We start from the raw sequence: 20,759 nt of genomic DNA on the forward strand, positions 1-20,759 counted from the left end.
ATATTTTGTAATGTTAAATCACAACCCAGATATTGATATGATAGTTCTCTCATGTTCCCCAACCATCTCTACCCACTGGATGTATGTCAACTTTGCTAACTTTTGCCAAAATGACATAAAATCTAATCCCATGGTTCTCAATCTGTGGGTCATGACCCCCTTGGGGGGGGTCAAATGACCCTTTCACAGGGGTCAAATACTAGATATGCAGCATATCAGATATTCATATTCATAACAGTAGCACAATCAGTTATGAATTAGCAATGAAAGTTATTTTATGGTGGGGGATCACCACAACATGAGGAACTGTATTAAAGGACAACAGCATTAGGAAAGTTGAGAATGTGATCTGAGAGTTGACAGCTAACATCTGCTATGATCTTGCAGCGTTTTCCTCCTCTTTGCAGCTACAAGCCAGTCTCCTACCAACAAATATGCTGAGGCTTGATCTTGGAAACTTTCAAACCTACTGAAAACAAGCAACTTTGAGCATTTATAGCAGCTCAGAGACTGCTCAAAACGCTCACGTTGAAATGCTAACTGCCAATGCGAAAATATAAAAAAGCCCTTTAGAGGTAATTATGTCATGAGGATGAGGCCTTATGAAAGGGATTAGTGTCCTTAAGAGGTCCTGAGAGCCAGCTAGTCCATTTATCCACAAAGGACACAACTAGGAGGTATTGTCTGGAGAGGGAAAAAAAAAAAAAAACCAAAAACAAGGCCCTTGCCAGACTAAAAAAAAAAAAAAAAAAAAAAAAAGCTCAATTCTTGATCAGAAATGTCTTAGTCTCCAAAACAGTGAGAATAAATTTCTGCCATTTATAATCTAGTCAATGTATTTATTACTAGCACTAGGCCAACTAGGGCAATAGTATGAGTCTTTTTCAATATGCACTTTGAGGGCCATTAAACTCCAAAACTTTTACAACCCAAGTAAATATTAAGAAAAATGGAAATTGGGGGGATGCATGTTAACTTCTTCCCTATATTTTCTGACTCCCTAACCTATAGAATTTAATGGAATGATTCTCTAATTTTACCTTTTACTTTCTAAATGTCTTTTATTTTTTTTTTTTTTAGAAATTGAACTTGATCTTCTAATCCTTTTGTTTAAATATTCAATTTTATAGTATTTGAAAATAAATCCAATAACTGGACCTAAACTCCCTCTGTCCCAGGCTGACCTTCAATTCAGGTCTTTGCCTTTGTAAGCACGGACAATATGCCAGCTGGGTAGGATCTTGCACTGTGATCACCACTCCCTAAATCTCTTTAGCTCCTTCCTTAATATCTTTCTGACAAGCTGGCTTATAGTATAGCTGCCTCTGTTCTTTTAGGTGAACCCAGTAATCTCAGAACCAGGGAGTTGAGGCCAGACTGAGCTAAAAAATTTCTAGTTATCCAATAATTTCATTTCCTTCCCCAAATCTTTTAAGTATAGTTATGACAAAGTGTATTAGGCTTAGTTGTTGCTACAAGACTTTTCCCCCCCACATTACCTTTATTTTTTACAGTACAGTCATTACCCACTTCCAGCCCACCCTCCCTATTCCAAGAGCATGTCCTCAACCCACCTCACCACTGAAAGGCTTCCCCATTCCCTGAGGCCAGAATAGGCAGTCCTCTGCTGTATATGTATCAGGGGCCTTGGGCCAGCTAGCGTATGGTGGTGGCTCAGTGTCTGAGAGATCTGAGGGGTCTGGGTTAGTTGAGTCTGCTGGTCTTCCTATGAGATTGCCCTCCTCCAGCTTCTTCCAGCCTTTCTGTAATTCAACCACAGGTATCCCTAACTTCAGTTCAATGGTTGGATGCAAATATCTGCATCTGTCTCAGTCAGCTGCTTGTTGGGCCTCTTAGAAGACAGCCATGCTAGGCTCCTATCTGTAAGCACACATCATTAGTAGTGTCAGGCCTTGAAAGCCTTCCCTTGAGATGGATTCCAAGTTGGGCCAGTCACTGGACCTCCTTTCTTTCAGTCTCTTCTCCATTTTTATCTCGTCAGTTCTTTTAGACAGGAACAGGTCAGTGTTTTTGACTGTGGGATGGCAACCCCATCCTTCCACTAGATGGCCTGTCTGTCTACTGGAGGTGGACTCTACAAGGGCCCTCTCCCACTTCAGGGCATTTCACCTAAGGTCCCTCCTTTGAGTCGTGAGATTCTCTCACCTCCCAGATCTTTGGTACATGCTAGGGGATCCCCCTGCCTCCCACCCACCTGAGGTGGCATATTTCCATTCTTTCTAATAGCCTTCGGGGCTTCTCTCCTGTTCCTACCCTCCATACCTGATCATGTTCCCCTTTCCCCCTCTCCCTTCCCCTTCCCACCCAAGTCCCTCCCTCCCTCTTCTCCTTCCCAAGTGGGCCTGAAGCATCCTTGGGTCCTTTGGCTTGTTTCCCTTCTTGAGTTCTGTGGGTTGTGTTCTGGGTATTCTGTACTTTTTTTTGAGTAATATGCACTTATTAGGGAGTACATGGTAGTGAGCACACACCATGTATGTGCTCTTGGGTCTGAGTTACCTCACTTAGGTGATATTTTCTCAAAGGCTGAATCAGGGCATTCAGTAACTCTGTCTTTCATTTGCTCTGCTACTGGCTCCTCCTGTCTCTCAACTACACTAAGCACGACCCCGAATATGTGTGTGCTCTGCCCTTCATTCACTACCACTTCTTCCTGACCACCCTTCCTTCCCAAACTGCCTCTAAGTCTTTTTACTATCTTAGAACTGGTGGAAATTGCAAAAACTGAAGATTCAATTTTCTTTTGCCTCAATATAATAAAGTCTGCAATTCCACACAGAAACAAATATGATTCTGTGTAAGGGGGGAAAAACCCTCTATTAATAACAGGTTACTGTTTTGTCTTATTGTTTAAAGTGGTGAAATAAATGAGACAAAGCTTGAAAAACGTGATCTTTTTCTTACAGAATTCTTAGAGTAAAATTCATATATTAAAAAAATCTGGGGTTGGGGAGTTAGCTCAGCAGTAGAGCGCATGCATAGCAAGCGCAAGGCCCTGCAGTCGGTCCTCAGCTCCGGAAAAAAAAAAAAAAAAAAAGAGTTTGCAAGTTTTAGGGCTGAGAGATGGCTCAGTGGTTAAGAACGCTGACTGTTCTTCCAGAGGTCCTGAGTTCAAATCCCAACAACCCAACAACCACATGGTGGCTCACAACCATCTGTAATGAGATCTAATGCCCTCTTCTGGTGTGACTGAAGACAGAGACCGTGTACTTATATATAATAAATAAACAAATACTTTAAAAAAAAATCTGAAGAAGTGCTTCGAAGAAAACATGGCTGGAAAGAAAACTATATGGAACCCATGGTCTAGCTGGGGAAGGAACCCTCAGTTCCTGAAGAAAGAGCCTATGTGAAAATATGAGCCAACAAGAAATTAGAACATGTGCCAGAACTCAAAGGCAAAACCACACAGTCAAGATTCAATAGTTTAGCTATGACTTTATAACACACATGGAATCTTTACAAACAGCTATGTGCTGACACCATTGTTATCATCTGGGTAAGGATGTGAGGCAAAGTTTAAGGCAAGGAATTTATAGAAAAAACAAAGCATTTCTTTAACATTCCTGAAAAAGACACACCATCTCCCACTGTAAGTTTCATCATACAAAGTAAACACGCTGAGACATCAGGCGATCTTGACATAGCAGTTTCTGAATGACTTGGTGAGCTTCTGAGTAATAAAAACATGAGTATGAATTGAAAAAGTCAACACTGAAAGTTGCTTAACAGTGGTAAAATATACTTTTATTTACTTTGTTGAGTCAGAAGGTTGTAAAAAAAATTATTGCTAAAGTAGATACCAAGCAAAACAGAAAGGTACTTTAGAAGTCCAGTTACCTTGGAGTTTATTTAAACTAAAGAAAAAGTCATGTTTTCATGCAATACATACTTGGTTCTTTAAATAACAACTGTGACAAACAGCAGAAAGAATTAGAGAATGTTGCACTTGTGATCCATACAAAACATCAACATCTTGGGTTGTACATAATTAAAGAAACATCTCACTTTTCGAAATACTGTAATAGCCAATATATAGAGGCATGCCTTTATGTGGGCATAGGAATGCATTTAGAAAAGAAAAAAAAATCACATGGGAACTAGTCAATTTCTTCAAAATCACTGAGCAAGAAAAGCAACATTGAACTTTCGTACTGACTTTATGCAGCTTCTATACAGTACCTTGACTTAAATCCAAGAGCAAAGTTAAGACTCTCCTCCTCTATTTTTGGTAAACAATTGCATGGTAAACTTAGATGACTTTCCCTCTGGGTTTTACCTGGGAGTGGCCTTTTTAATATTTATTTAAAAGAGGGCAGGTTTGGCACTTTTATACTGATGTCACCAATGTTAATATTTCTTGGGATCTCAGGAAGATTCATATTCTTTACAGCTGATACAGCACGGGCTGGAGCTCCTGCTAAGCCAGCCTGTATACGGAAGCAAATAAAAGAAAAAGAAAATGTACAACTCAGGTGTAGCTCCTTACAAACAAACTTAGCAATGGAAGACAATGATAAGGGTTTTCACATTAACAAGCTAGAGAGCAGATGGTAGTTTGAATCAGTATGAGATGGTTACTTTGAAATACTTATCTATAAAGAGAAAACAGTTGACACATTAGAAAATACAGTGAATACATGCAATAACAATGTAAAGAAAGATTTAAGTACTAGGTATGTGTGCTACCCAGATACCACACACAATGTTCACATAAATTTTTAGCTACAATTTTAACAGTGATGAGTTTTGAAGAGTGATTATTATTAGTTTCCTTATTTAAATGTCTTAAACAATCATGACAGATTTATTTTATTTTAAAATGGAAATTATCATTAATATATGTTTGTAAAATAAAAGTAATAGTAATTATTTAGTTTAGGGCAACACTTACATTTCAAAACAATGAAATTGGTTTTAATACTGTGGAGGCTCTTCCAAATTTTTCTAAGAAAAGTCTAATACACTAAACTTAAAAAAAAAATCACATCTTTAGGTAAGTTTTAGTCTAAAAAGAACAATTTTGACCAAAGTTGAAACTGCATGGAGAATCTCCTGAGCAAGTCATTAGTGGAAATCTAATGACTAAACAAGCTTTGTCATCTAAGGTAGACTCGATAACACAAATCAAGTTTCAGCCACAAACTTGGAGAAAGAATAGTATATGTAAGAAAGGAATTTTAAATTTATAGTTATCACCATTAGTGCATAACACTTGGTTTCCTCTAGTAGGAACATTTATAATTTGTCAAGTAATTTGACAAAAACTAAGCTTAAAAATGAACATATATAACTTTTGAATTTGTAGGCTTCATTGTCAAGATTTGACATACATCAATAAGATTTCATTGTTTTTAAAAAAATTCAGACTATATAAAAAGCAAAAGCCAACAACATTTGAGTTCATTGAGTTCAGTGGCATTGTTTTACATAAAACAAATAATTAAAAAAAAACCTTCCCCTCTGATGAATTACATATATGAAAAGAAAATATCCATGACATTAGAAGCAATAGTTCTAAAGTCCCTTTTCATAATTTAAGATTTTGTCTTCTGTAATCCTACCTCTCTTAATTAAAATAATAATAATAATAATAATAAAGCTGTTGTTACCTGAGAAAAATCTTGACTGATACAAAATAGGCCAGTGTAAACTATTTGCTGAATAAAGGATACAAACATTGTTAAGCAATAAAATAAAAGCCATGGATTATCAATTTAGGATTGGAAATAAAAACTTAGTAAAACTGTATTAATAATAGATATGGTCTACACAGGCAGTGATATGGGTGACACTGGACAAAAGCTCCATACCCAAGTCCAGAGAGGGTGGGATAACTCAGTTTCTGTAACTTAATGAAGGTTGTTTTTGATGCAAGACTGAAAATTTGACTAACTGCTTCATTTGTACCTACCTGAAACAATGACGTTTATGGTATACACCACTTCCTTTCCACCCACACCCAAAAATGTTAAAGATACAACTAAAAATAACATCTTCAAAATAATATAACTGAACATATATCATATTCAAAAGGATCTCTAATTTGATGATTTCAAGTAAAAGTCCTAGCTAACAAAATTTAGAATGACTCAGTTTCAAATAATCCAGCTCAATATGGTTACTACCCTGTAAGTTTTCCTCTCCCAAGAGCATGCTGTCTGCAAGGGAACAGAAAGTATTTCAAAGTTGTAGGCATTTGGAGCTGTCACAATTTTTCCAGGTAAAGGATTTGGTAAATTTTGAAATACCCAGATCAATTTGCTACTATTTTGGCGTGGAATTTCCATAAAGGATTACATATGAAAAGTTGACTAGGGGAAAGTATTTGAATATAAATATTTTAAAGGTATAAATTATTAAAAGATTTTATTATTGTGAAAGAATGTGTCTTATTTTGCTCATTTTATCATTTACCTTTATAAACAGGAGCCCTACTTTTCACTATTGTGAAGCCTTGTTTATTTCTATAATACCATGTGTATAGTAAGCTCAGGCAAAGAAAAAGAAAAACATCTTGTTACATTTCATTAAACTGTTTCTGTGACCAAAGATAGTTTCAACTCTTAGCTACTAATTAAAATATACAAAGTCACCATAGAAACTGATGTCAATGGCATTTATATGCCACATAGTGCTATGCAAAATCAGAAGTTTCTAAGTGCAACAATCTAGACCTCTTCTAAACATACGCAGCAAGCCATAGACATGCAGAGGATGGGAACTATTTAGAACACGCAGATGAATTAGCAGAATCAAATTATTTCTCAAGCATGTTCAATGCTTTTGTGTAGGACATATATTAGATATATTAGAAAGGTAAATGCTAGTAAACAATGAAATATACATTTTAATTTTAGTAAGCAAATATTCAAAGAGATCAGATTCTGCAGAATATAAATAAGAAAAATAATAGGCCTATTGACCATTTCATAAAGCTTTCATGAATTATAGATGTTTGAAGATAAATTATAACTTAAAAAAAGGATTGTGTTATTCATATAACACCAAAACAGAAAATAAATTTTATTTTCAGACATTCTTGGCTGTAAGTCTAAAATTTAAATATGGAAAAGGTAATTTCCTGTTTGGAAATCTGTTTTCCAACACAGGTAAAAAGTAATTTTCATCTTCGCTAAGCTTTTTCTTTCTTTTTTGTTTTGAAGATGTTCTCAAAGCAAATAGGTAACTTTTACTAACGACTTTTCCAACAGCAACATTTACAGAAATTAAGTTCACCTCACGTTTTAGTGATATATATAATTTTAAAGTGTAAAAAATAAGCTATTCTTGACAGTACAGCACTGCTGGTAAAGATTTAACATTGCACAGTAGATACAAAGCAAAAATAAGAAGAGTGACGTTCTACTGGAGAAATAACTTGTTTCCATCTGTCACACTAGCGCACTACCATGGCGGCTAAGCAGCGGCCACTCCACTAAGGAAAACAAATATATGAATCCAAAGCGGCTAAGAGTATGAGCTGGATGAAAGAATGAAGTACCATAGAGAAAAGAATGGCCGTGTTTTCTCTCCCATGAGGTTAAATAAATTAACAGAATTAAGAGAAAGAAAACAAAATGAAGTCTGCAGGTATACCAAAATGAGGCCAAACAGATAGAAGACTTGTACAGACATACTCTTGGGAATTTCAAGCACCTGAATCACGAAGATAGTAATGGATGGATATGATTTGGTTTTGGTTTTGGTTTTAAATTGCCAGACCCAAAAATAAACAAAATATGTGCAAGCAAAACTGAAAAAGCAGCATTGCTAAAATATATTTGAAAGAACCTGAAACTTCCCTTTCCTCATGCAGTAATCAATTTTCTTGGAGGGAAACAGAAATTAATAGTACTTATTATTATTATGTACTTATTTCATACATACATAAGTTTATATACTTATTATTTCATAAAGTATAAAATACCATCCTACCAACTTGAAGTATTTTCTTCAAGTTTGAAATATAGCATTATAAGATGGCAGTTGGAATAATCTATGCAAACTGAAGTCTTTCTTTACCCTTTCTTCTAGAAACTTGCTATATGAACATTCGTAATTTTGACCTAACAGCCAAATCAAAAAGGCCAACATTAATAAACATGGTGCTAAATGGTTTCAGACTCAAAATCATTAACAAAATGATATTATTAATTAACTAAATTTAATTAACAATATTTTTTAGTAAAACAGAAAATCCCAAATCTTTTAATTTAATATGAGGCAGATTAACTTTTAATTTGGGAATTTATATAGCCTTGTTCTTGCAGGGCACAGTGGCACACACCTGTAATCCCAGAACTCAATTAAAAACCAGTCTGAGCTATACTGCCAAACTATGTCTCCAAACAAACCAAGCAGACAAAACAGGCTTGGTTCTTGTTTTGAAGGCAGTGCTTAAGTCACAATTGCAACACATTAGAAACCCTGATGACAATCTAGAGAGCCAGACCTGTAGTACTTCATAGACAATTTTAAAAAAATTTCATAAGCTTTTAAACCCTAAAAAAATTAACTTAAATATTATCTTCAATTTCAGTTTTAATTTCTCTTTCTCTGTCCCTTTCTTTAAGTAGTACCGGCCGGCTGGTAGTTCTCTATGAAAAGCAGACTTGCTTTGAACTCTGCTTGCCTCTGTTTCCCAAGTACTGGGAATAAAGGTGTATATAACCACACCTGGCCCCACGGTTTTATTTAATATGTGACAAAGAATCAGCCTGGATGAAATAAATACAGTAGACTAATAACATTCATGAGTTGATCATAGGCAGTTCTGAGCATAGCATGTGACCTCAGGTGTTGTCAGAGTAATTTTGTAAAAATACTAAATAAATGTTCCTATCAAGTTAAGGGGAAAGTATCTACTCATGTGCTAACCTTCCCAAATTTCTATCCTCTACTCTTTTGAAACAGATATTTAATTCCTTTAAACTCAATTACTAGTTTTAGGGATAAAAGTTAAAAGACCTAAGTGGCTACTGTCTCTTTTGCTAGAAAATAATACAAGTAATCATGGGATCACAGAAACTGCTGGTGATCTCAATCAATGAAGGTAAGAGGTCATTACATATTTTCCATACCAGAAAATAAGACTAAGATATAGGGGCCAAAAGTTGCATCTGAACTACATAATGATAGCCCGTGATCTCAGAGTGAGATATGGATTATACTAATTACTATAAATCTATCACTATGCATCAGTACTCTTCAAGCCCACCCAGACTAATAAGGTCATGGCTGAAGAACAGTGCCAGACTCTCAAGAAGGCTTTTCTAGTTCTAGTCAGTCAAGACAGGTAACAAGTGTTAGCTTAATAGAGAACTTTGTCACCCATGGAGTAAATTATTTTAATTTGTCTCCACTCAGTAAATTATTTTGATTCAGAAAATTTCAACCAGAAGTTTAAAACATCTTAATTATTTTTTGCAAAAATGATTTTATTCAGAAAACAAAAAGTACTCATCATCATCATTACCATAAGGCTTTTTAAACAGTAATTCACAGCTAATTCATGAAGCAATCAAAGGTGTGAGTATTTGTGTGTATGCTTTAAGGTTAAGTGGGTGGGGGGTGTCATGGGTGAGTGTATGTGTGTAGCATAAACAAAAAAAAATTAGTTTGGTAAACCTAAGAGTTTATTTAAAAACTTTCCCAATACTTTCCAATAGGCTTTATAAACACAATGTGTTTGAATGTTTGAGATTTTGGTATATATAATTTTATTTTTAGATCCCATTCATCTTTTAAGATTAGCCACTGTTATTATACAGTCTCAGAACAATTCTGTTAAGATTTTGGAACTGAAAACCATCTTACAAGGAAAGGGTTTTTAATTATTTAATTATTTAACAGTCATTATTCTAAACCTTCACTGCTTCCCACTCTATATGGAAAACTCAATAGGTTCAGCTTTTGGTTTTCAAATTCACAGCTTCTAAGACCCAGCAGGTAATTTTATGTTAGAACCTTAACGTAGATAATTTAAAAAAAAAAAAATACGGGCATCTCTCTTTCTCTCTGTCTCTCTGTCTGTCTCTCTCTTTCTCTTTCTCTCTATCTATCTGAGATTGGTTCTGCTAAGGGGATGCTCAAAATTAACTTTTTATATATAAAGTACACTGTCATTTCTACAAATGTAACTTTACAATTAAATGATCATGTTTTTATAAAAAAAAAAAACAAAGAATTAAAATTGTCCTTTTACAATGCAGGCAGACAAAACAGAACAAACATGACGCCAATGATATACTAGTAAAATACACTACGTCCAATAAAAGATGGAGAAACTACAAGGAGAAACTAGAATGGAAAATAGGCTACAGGGACTATATGGGTTCATTAACACAAAGAATTTTTGAGTCTGGCCTAAAAAGTAATTGCCTTCGACATCATTTTGCTTTCCCTTTGTTAAGTACGTTTTCTCAAAGTCAGCAATACCTTGTCTACCTGTCCTGTCTGGGAGACTGAAAGATAAAGGTCTGTAAGAGAGAAGAATGGAAAGAGCTAGAAAGATCAGGATGTTCAGGAAAAAAGGAGGACTGACTTAAAAAGTAGTCACTAAATTCAGATCCATTTATCCACCTTAAGAATAACAACATGAAATACATAATTCCAACAAGTCTCCCACCCCACCCTCTACCACCCCCAGAATTCCTTATATTCCCTGGCAGATTACTGGGTGACTCTCAAATTTCCCAAAACCCACCAACCTCCCAGCTTAAACCCTCTTTCCCAAAATCCCCAAAAGACAATAAACCATTTTTTCCTATCAAATCACCATAGATGAAAATACACTGTGCATGCCTTTGCCTCTCTCCTCCTTCAGGGTGGGCAGACCTGTCCTGTCTAGACAACTAGGCATTAAACTGGCCACTTTCTTCCATCACTGAAACTCCCTGCCTTAAAGACACCATATTTAATTATTAAAATAGTCACTATTGAATTATTAAAATAGGTAACCTAGATGAATTCATACTTTAAATGCTGTAAGTTAATTATATTCAGGGTGATTTTTCAAAAGCTAGAAGACAATCCTAAAACAGTTCATATGAATTTTAAAAATATGATCAATTCTTTTTACCAATCAAAATTTTAGTTATGTCTTCCTTGTTATTTTTGCTTTGTAATAATTTAGGAAGAAATTAATACTCTGCTCTCAAATCATTTTGGGTTAGTCTGTGGAGCTACATACCTGAAGTTAACTAAAAGAATTAAATACTTCAATTCTTGAAGACTTGAATATGAAAATATGAAGACTTGAACTTTAGTGTGTGGTCTTCCAACATTGAAAATATAGTTTAGTTAATGACAACATTCACAAAGTCAATATAATTTTAACACTATTTCAAGAAATAGGATGTAACATAATTTGGTGGTTTAATCCTTATCTGATTAAACCATATCTTCTTGCAAAGTACATGCATATGGAAAACTACTAATCTGACAGAAAATAACAGCTGATTATATATATTAAAACATGGCCAAAGGATGGCCACTAGAAGCATACATCAATATTTTAAACTATTTAAACAAGTTTATGCCTGTGAAAAATATTTTTGCATAGTATTCCCACCAAAAATATTAATTCTGCATCTTGCCACTCTCCATAGCTAATAAAAACTGTCTTATTAATATATTCTACTGGAAAAATAAAAAAACCAAAGATGCAGAATTTACTTCTTACCCATGACCTTTACAAATACTATACAAAACACTTTTTGCAGAGCAAAAGGAAACAGGAGAATGAAAAGAAAAGGAAAGAAAGGAGGAAAGGAGGGACCACCACTGATAAGAAATGAGTCCCTAAAATATGAAAAACCAGCCATGTGACTAGTGTGTGTTTACAGATTAGAGAGTTCACAAATTAAGCCTGTATTTTAGAGCAACCATTGAGGCATTATGTTATTGTGGCCTTGGCATTTAAACTACTAATGTAGTTTGGGGAAGCAATGCTGAACAATTTGCATACATTTCAAATCAACATTTTAAAACTTTAATAAATTCAATAGCTTTTCTTTTACTGTGCTGAATAATGTTGCAAATAAATATACTAAATAACACTGTTCTTTTCCTTGATCTAACATAAAACTTCTCTAATGATATACTGCATATTTTCTGCTTTCAAAAGTCATAATGTAAAAACAGGTGGTAGAACAAATGTGATACACAGTTACTTTCTGGGTCCTGTCTTTAAGCTCTTCATCCCCATCACAAGCATCTCCTTTGGAGACCAATAGGGGTGGCCAAGTGAGATAAAAGAGAAATAGAAGTCCACCTTTACTTTAAAACACAGGAAAGTGTTTTTATAAGGAGCTTCAATTTTTCTGGCTCATATCCCGCATTTTCTTCAATTAAAATGAGTATAAAAGTTTATCAAACTGAACTTTAAATATGAACAAGACATTTTCAGAACTCACCTGTTGTAAATTAATTTAGTGTATTAATCCTACTCCTTTGATAATAATATTGACTTGAAACTGACCTTGCACTAATAATCATGTGACTATGATTGCTGCTGTTGTGTTCTCTTTCCAATCTTGGTTATAGAATGTAAGAGTACCCTTAAAGGCTGGGTATGGTAATACATGATTTGAAATCCCAATACCCAGGACACAGAGACAGGTGGATCTCTGTGAATACCAGGACAGCACAGTGAGCCTGTCTCAAATAACAAGTCAAAGAGTGCCTTCATTAAATACAATACTGGATAAGGTATGGAGACTGCTCATGGGTCTAAACTTGTGCCCTAAGTAGCAGCCACCAAGATAATGGAAACTTAAACAGTCCAGTGCAGCACCTGCCACTGATCTGAAGTCTAGCTCTTGAGAGAAGTGACTAAAGTTCTAAAGTACAAATGTCCTTACTCAACCTATTGAGGCTGAATCTAACAGCACAGAGTTGGCCACAACATGTTTGTTTCCATTATAGAATACAATAAAATGTATGTGTTAACATATAAACTATAAAACTTAACAAACCTGTTACTGACCTTTGGGAAGGATCTAAAAAAGATTTAAGGAACTAAATTTCTTTGTCTCAATATGCAGTTATAAAACATGACTTGCTCATAACAATTCTATTTCCTCTCCTTTCCCCCTTAAAACTATATTTGAAGGCAGCTACCACTGTGGTTAAAGAAATACATAAAGCTATTTGGAGATTAGCAGTCTTGGGACATTTTGACATACTGCAATGGGCTTACTCATTTTCTGAACCTGAATGGGTACTCAACTGTACCTAAGGATTGATACTGAAGGGCAAGAAGTGATGGCTACGAAGTCATAAATAAAAATAGCTCCTGGTCATGCTCCAAACCCTCACAAACCAGAGCATTTCCCAGTCTTACCTCAGATTTCTCCAGTTTATTTTGTGCATCAATTTGTGTGACAATCTCATTCATGTTGGTCTCCAATACCATTCCCCCCATCACCATTTCTGCAAGAATATTATGAACCTAAAAGAAAAAATTAATATAAATGGACGAATCACTACAAAAAGTTTCTTTGTTTCGGTAATCTTTGTTTCAAAAACTAGTGAAATAATTTGTAATGAAGGCTCAAAGTTCACTCTGATTGTACTATGAACTTCAGGCAATTACATGACCTACGTGAGACTTAAGTTTATTGAGTTGAAAACAGAGATATTAGTTCCCCACAAGATTACTGAAAGGACTGAATAGAACAATCTATAAAAGTGACTGAAATAAATGATAAATATTAACTACACAATTCTCTCGTATCATCTGTTCTATCACTTCCTGGAGGCTTCATTCACCTGCAGTCAATTTTGGTTCAAAAATATTAAGTGGAAAACCCATAGAAATAAACAATTCATAATTGTTGAAAACAATTCACAAAATAAACAAATTATTAAATCAATGTTTCACTCCATTCTGTCCAGGGTGTGAATCAATTCTTTCTTAAAAATAACAACAGGGGCTAGAGACATGGTTCAGAGATTAAGAGCACTGGCTGCTTATTCAGAGGATCCAGGGTTAACCCCCAGCACCCCACATGTCATCTCACAGCTGTCAGCAACTTCCAGTTCTGGGAGATCCAACCAGATATCCTCTTCTGGCTTCTGCATGTACCACACACACATGCATATAGTACACACATACATGCAGACAACACACACACACACACACACACACACACACACACACACACACACACACTTACTTTCTGGTTAAACCTCACAATTTCCTTCTCGGCTTTTATTAGCCATTAACACTAACTAAGTCTTTCTTTAGTTTCCCTTGGTGGAAATTTCCTTTTAACTATTCCAACAAGCTCTTAATTCACTTGCTTTAAATCTCAATGCCTACAGACCTAATTCTATGCTGCAGGAAAAAAAAAGTCTTCCACCAAACACATACAAACAAAACAACATTGCCAACAGAAACTTGTTTAAAATAGTAAACTGCTTCAGAATAAAGTCCAAAATCCATCCTGTTGATCAAAACCAAATCCTTTTACAGAACAGCCTGTATTTTATTCCTGCCAGTACGGTTCTCTGCTTTTCAAGTCTCCCTTTCTGTTCATAGAACTTTTATTCATTTTATAACCTAGTTTAAATATGATTTCCTCCAATCACAGAGCCCCAGGCAGAGGCAAATGTGTTTCCACCAATCCTATGCCCATACCATTTCGTCTTCTAGATATGAATTCTTCTAGGGCATAGTGTCACTATTTTCCTGCAAGCACAGTGGTCAGGCTCATAGTAAAAATAATTGAACAGAATAAAAATTATTGCTCATTAAATGCCCTTTTACTCTGACAAATACAAATTAATGTTTTTCCTAAGAAAAAAAGTAAAATAGTTGACAATATAGAAAACAAAACAGTACCTTGTCTACATGGAATATTAAATCCAGCTCACAGACATTTTCAAAACATTTGTCTAATGTCTCCACAAATACCTATGGAAAAGAAAAAGAAAAAGATTTTTTTGAAAAATAGATAAGTGCATTCAAACTTATTATCTATAAGGCAGGCAATCCTTATTATATAAAATTTTCTATTATCGGAACCCTTTGAACATTCAAAACTGTAATAAAAATGTTACTTTCAGGGCTGGAGAGATGGCTCAGTGGTTAAGAGCACTGACTGCTCTTACAGAGATCCTGAGTTCAAATCCCAGCAACCACATGGTGGCTCACAACCATCTGTAAATGAGATCTGATGCCTTCTTCTGGTGTATTCTGAAGACAATGACAGTGTACTTATATATAATAAATAAATCTTTTTTAAAAAAGTTACTTTCAGATAAATTCTATTTTGGAATATCAAACAAACTTCTGACAATTACTAAAATTAAATATGATCAGCACCATTATTTACAATTTAAAGAAAGCCATTTAAATATTCACATAAGGCTTCTTCAGGTAAGAGTTTGGATAAAAGCTTATTAGATAATTTTAATGAACACAGAATCAAATCTAATTAAAATCTAATGTGGCCAGTTATTTTTAACTAGGAAATTACTGTAACTGACCACTAGATATTAGAGAAAGACAAGACCTCATTATCAGACTGAACTGAGTTTTAGTACTTATATGCCTTATGAAGTTACCTCCGTAGTCACAGGTTCAAACCCTGAACACAAACACCCCAAATGATCTGTTTTTAGGACTTGCCTTTGGTCAGCAACTAAGAACTCAGCTCTGACTTTCTAGGATATTCTGTCTGATAGTAAATGGTTTGGAACACATATAGTAATTGGGCCTTACCTTATCAAACTGAGCAAATAAAAATATGATTTAGAGCCACACCTGCTTTTTTTCCCTAGGGGTCTTTAACTTACATAATCAAGGTCAGCCACACAAACACTACAAATATATGTGACTAACCACTAATAGAAGTCCTCAATACTCAAACCAGAATGAATTTTCCTGGATTAAACTATGTCATCAGGTATTCCTGGGAATACCTGTATCCAAGGGAAGGAACCTGAGAGTCTACAATTTGTTCTTTTTTTTTTTTTTTCTTTTTTCTTTTTTTCGGAGCTGGGGACCGAACCCAGGGCCTTGCGCTTCCTAGGCAAGCGCTACAATTTGTTCTTACGCATCAAGTTTTTCACATATGTCTTTGCTTATTTTACTCCATATTATTTTACTATATAATAACCATGAGTGTATGACAACTCTGAGTCCTGTTAAGATGAGGAAGTACCCTTCTCAGAATTAGCCTTCACATTAACAGTGATCATAACATTTATCCTGCATACTAGAGTAATGTAGAGAATAAAAGAGAAAAGCTATAAATATTACTACTAAAATAGTACACAATATTATTACAGTACAATAGCACCTTGGAACTTTGAATGTAATTGAGAAAACCATAGGAAAACTGAAGTGCACCGCTGCCCTATTCACAGGTGACTCTGTGGAGGAAAGAGCTTCCCCCGGCTGTGACCATGCAATTCACAGATCCATGGTGTGACACATCTTACAGAGCAGCCTGTGTGCTATTTTCACCAACAGGACTGCAGGACTTCCCTCTCCTTTTCTTTTCTCCTTTTCTACTCACGGAACATTTGCTCATTCTTTAAAATCCAGTTTAAACACAATTTCCTCTACTCACATGAGTATGTTTTATTTGTGCTGTGTGTGTGTGTGTGTGTGTGTGTGTGTGTGTGTGTGTGTGTGTGTGTGAGAGATGACTTGCTAGTCACCCTCCTAATAGTGTTTATCATAAAGTCCAATTTTTCCCATTTTTTTCTTTACAGTTTGTTGTTGGAAGGTCTCAACTTAAGAAACCATTACCTATAACAAGGTCAGGAAAACTACTTCCCAGAAGAAAACAAAAATGTCTTTAAATCACATCTATCTGGATCTGGTTTTCATGAGTGTTCCTTAAGCCTTAGTAGACTAATGACTCAGAAGCACATTTTCAATGGTCTGGTATGACTACTATAGTTTTAACTTACTGGCTGTAGTCATCCTGGTTTTAGTACCAAAAGAATAACTATTCTGGTGAGAATGGTATACAAACAGCTTCTCTTCACTTGCTTAATGTGCAGATAATGTTGATTAAAAAAAGACAAAGTTCCTAAGATCACTACGTGTGCCGCTGGAAAATGAACTACAATGGCATAATAAACCAGCTTGCCTACAAAGCACTGTGATGTAGTGAAAACTAAGCTTTGAAATCATTATGATTTGGCTTCAAATGTTTTACTCTGCTGCTATCCAGCATTATGGCCTTCAGCATCATTTAACCTCTTTCTGGACTATTGGAAAGCTTTAGTTAAACTTCCTGACTGGAATGTTCAGAGCACAGTTATCAAACGCCAGCTAACAAATGACAGTCAATACTGTATACCTGGGATAGATGTACAAACATGGGATGATTCTAAAATTACAAGAGTAGTAGAATAATCTAATTCTGCTCATAAATACTGTTACAGAAATAAGACAAGATAATTACATGCTCCAGTTGGGAAGACTTTGTGACTTTCTTTTTAACCTAACCACATGCTAACCAGCCTGGCAGAAAAGAATAGATTCTAAAGAGAAACTTTGTATCTTTCAATCTATCAGACTATTGAAACAATGAACCACAAAGAAATGAGAATTTCCCCCCAGTGATCTTATGTTCAGAGAAATAAAAGGCACCAGTCAGAGGGGTAAGGCTCTTGGAAAGAGACTTCACCTAGTTCTAACAGAGTGAGTATTTAGTCCAGACATGAACGGGTTAACAGTGGCAGAACCACCCACACCTTGATTGGACTGCTTAGACACACATATCCTTTGCCCTTCAGGGTATCTTTTTATCCTTCCTGCCAATGTAACCACACAAAAGAAATCCTTTTCTGTAAGCCTGTAATTGGCTGAGGACAGGTGTTGAGACCTGATTTGGGCAAAGATTGTGGCTCTCATATTTGATAGAAGCATCAGGTCTGAAAATCTTGGACAGTAGATGAACAACAACAAAAGCTCATTTTAACTACATGGTCTTGGTTTATGAAACTAATTCTTAAGGTTCAAATATTAAGTGTGGAATTCAAAGCCTCTTCAAAAAGCTATTCAACAATTTTCTTTTCATTCAGCAAAAAATTACTTAATATAACTAGAAAATTTAATATAAATAGAAACCCAGGGGCCACAAGTTATATACTTAGCATAAAACTTCTGTAAAAGAATAAAAAATACTTTTTTAGTTAAGAACCTTGGAGCTTCTGGCCTGAACCACAAATAATAATAAAAGTACTATCCTATTATAATTTCTCAAGGAGAATGGTTTTTAAAGTCTAAACTTAGAAGTGATATAGTAAATAGCACCCCCTTGTGTCTCACTTTTTTAAAATGATAAAAAGGTTTAGAGCCAGTTTCAATGTAATAGGTGCACACGTAGTACATAGATACTCACATAGAAGAATATACTACCAAAGACTTAACCTCTGTCCTTAAGAAATTCAAAGGCTAGTAGGAGATAAATTGCTTTAGTTTACTGAGGAATGATATTTTAATTTCTTTCACTTCAAAAAAATACAAAATTTAACCCTCAGTTTAATAATGATAGACATAATCAGGAAGTGACATCTGCATATAAACAGGCTCACTTCCCTTATTACAAGAACATTCTTGTGTTTCACCTTTAATAAGAAATCTCAAAGTCCATCATACAAAAGCCAAAATGAATCTATTACAAGACAGCTTAGCAGAAACTTAGAATCTCCCACCACCTACCTACCAATAAAGGAATATGTCCTGTGTAAGAAATGTTATTAGATGATTTTTATTGGGCAAACATAATGTTCTTACACAGAAATGGCACAGCCCACCACACTTAGGCTGTATTATACACAGAGCTAATACAGACTGCTATTCCTGATGAATGAACCATTTAAGATTAGGGGCTGAGAACATAGCTCAATTGGTAGAGTGCTTGTCGGCATGCATGGAACCTGAGTTTGACTTCCAGCACTGGATACATTGGATGTGGTGGTACATCCCAGGAGACTAAATTAGGCAGAAGAGAAAATGATGCAATTAAGGGGCATATTTAGCACTAAACCTCTGAGGCTGTGTTGGTAGAGCACAACATACTGTTTTAGTGTAAACTCAAGAAAGAGAGGTAAGAATGCACTGTAAAACAAAAGTGTGGCATGGTATGCTCACTCTAGTAAATGAATAAACTAGTCACACAGTTGTTACTTAGTGTCCTACTTAGCTTTCACTGTCAACTTGACACAGCCACTAGTCATCTGAAAAGGGACTCTCAACTGAAGAATTGCTTAGATCAGATCCGCCTGTGAACATGTCTGTGGATGCTTTTCTCTAATAATATATTCTCATATATCAATTGTTAAATGGCGTCTGATTCAATTTCTGCTCCAGTTCTTGCTATGATGGACTGTAACTTGTAAGCTAATATAATTTTAAAAATTATCTTTAATCTGTTTTTAATCATTATCCCCCTCCCATGCTAATATAAATCTTAACCTCCCTCTGTTGCTTTTGGTCAGAGTGCTTCAGCAACAGAGAGAAAACTGTAACACTATCGGGTCTATTTATACTTATGTGCTATACACAGCAACATTTCCACAGATATGATAAGAGTCACGATCCTACTCGGTAAGAGGAACTTTTTAAGATCTGTTATGGGACAATTGCCACTGAAATGCTGTTGTGTGGCCCTTGACTGCACTTGGAATACAAGCATTAACCTGTCTATACTCAAAACGCAGCCTTGCCTTAACTTGGCAACTTGGAGCAGTCTGCATCAAGCCTCAGTGTCTTCACCCAGGCACAATAATAGTTCCTGTATTATAAGGTTGTCATGATAATGAGTACTATCAAGTGCTTAGAAAGAAAAACTATATACACTCTTAGTTATCATTAAAATATAACAGGTAAATAAAAATGTGGTCAAGGAAATATAAAAGTGATCATCATAAAACATTCCCAAGCAATAGCACTTATATGGCAGACCATAGCACTTATGTGGCAGACCTCTTAGGATTTCTAGGTTTAGAAATCCCCCTGCACTTCCTCCGATCCTTCCAACCCCACGCGGCTGTTGGCGCCAGAATCAAACAGGGAGGCCGCTATGCGCACGATGTCAAAGAAAAGAGGACTGAGTGGAGAGGAGAAGAGAACCCGGATGTTGGAAATATTTTTCGAGACAATGTATTCCAATTGAAAGACCTGGAGAAGCTTGCTCCCAAGGAGAAAGGCATCACTGCCATGTCGGTGAAAGAAGTCCTCCAGAGCTTGGTAGATGATGGTATGGTTGACTGTGAGAGGACTGGGACCTCCAATTACTATTGGGCTTTCCCGAGCAAGGCTCTTCATGCCCGGAACCGCAAGTTGGAGGCTCTGAACTCTCAGACATGTGTTACAGGTATTTCATCAGTTTGTGAGATGTGAGTCAGAAGTGAGCAACAGTTTGGTTCCTGAACGATCTCTGAATGGTGTTCAGTTTCTTGAGCGAGCAGGTCATGAGACTGTGGAAGGAAAACCCAGTCACAGTATTTTCTGCAGCACAAGTGAGATTTGGTGATTGGGACGTGAAGTGTACCAGTGGATGGTGTCAGTCAAGAGACAACACAGCACAGAATTCCAGCCTGCGTCTCAAGCAGGCCTCAGAAATGTCAAAGGAGGCCCGCACGTACCTATGTGGAGGGAAGTGGCCGGCGGCAAGCACGTGGATGGAGATAGCCGGAGGCAGCTAGCATCAGCAGGCATAGCTGGTAACATGCTGCTAAGTGACCAGATGAAAGAAAGAAGTGGC

General features: G+C 35.8%; 1 protein-coding gene across 4 annotated transcripts in view; it reads right to left on the minus strand.

The window, feature by feature from the left end:
• Positions 1-3,838: 3,838 nt before the first annotated feature.
• Positions 3,839-20,759, minus strand: part of Ap3s1 (adaptor related protein complex 3 subunit sigma 1) — a 58,850-nt gene continuing 41,929 nt past the window's right edge. The window contains exons 4-8 of one of the 4 annotated variants that reach the window (XR_004385909.1): positions 14,870-14,941; positions 13,367-13,474; positions 10,459-10,499; positions 5,631-5,678; positions 4,405-4,448 (exon numbers count right to left, since the gene is read on the minus strand). Coding sequence is in view for 3 of the 4 variants with exons in the window: in XM_032886162.1 (XP_032742053.1) it covers positions 4,320-4,448; positions 5,631-5,678; positions 13,367-13,474; positions 14,870-14,941 (357 nt within the window). In the remaining variant the exon portion in view is untranslated. Of the gene's footprint in view, positions 4,449-5,630; positions 5,679-10,458; positions 10,500-13,366; positions 13,475-14,869; positions 14,942-20,759 lie in introns of all 4 variants that reach the window. The other 3 variants (XM_032886162.1, XM_032886164.1, XM_032886163.1) reach the window with 3 other exon arrangements.

The sequence above is a fragment of the Rattus rattus genome, chromosome 15 (assembly GCF_011064425.1).
Source record: "Rattus rattus isolate New Zealand chromosome 15, Rrattus_CSIRO_v1, whole genome shotgun sequence".
In the NCBI taxonomy this organism is placed as follows: Eukaryota; Metazoa; Chordata; class Mammalia; order Rodentia; family Muridae; genus Rattus; species Rattus rattus.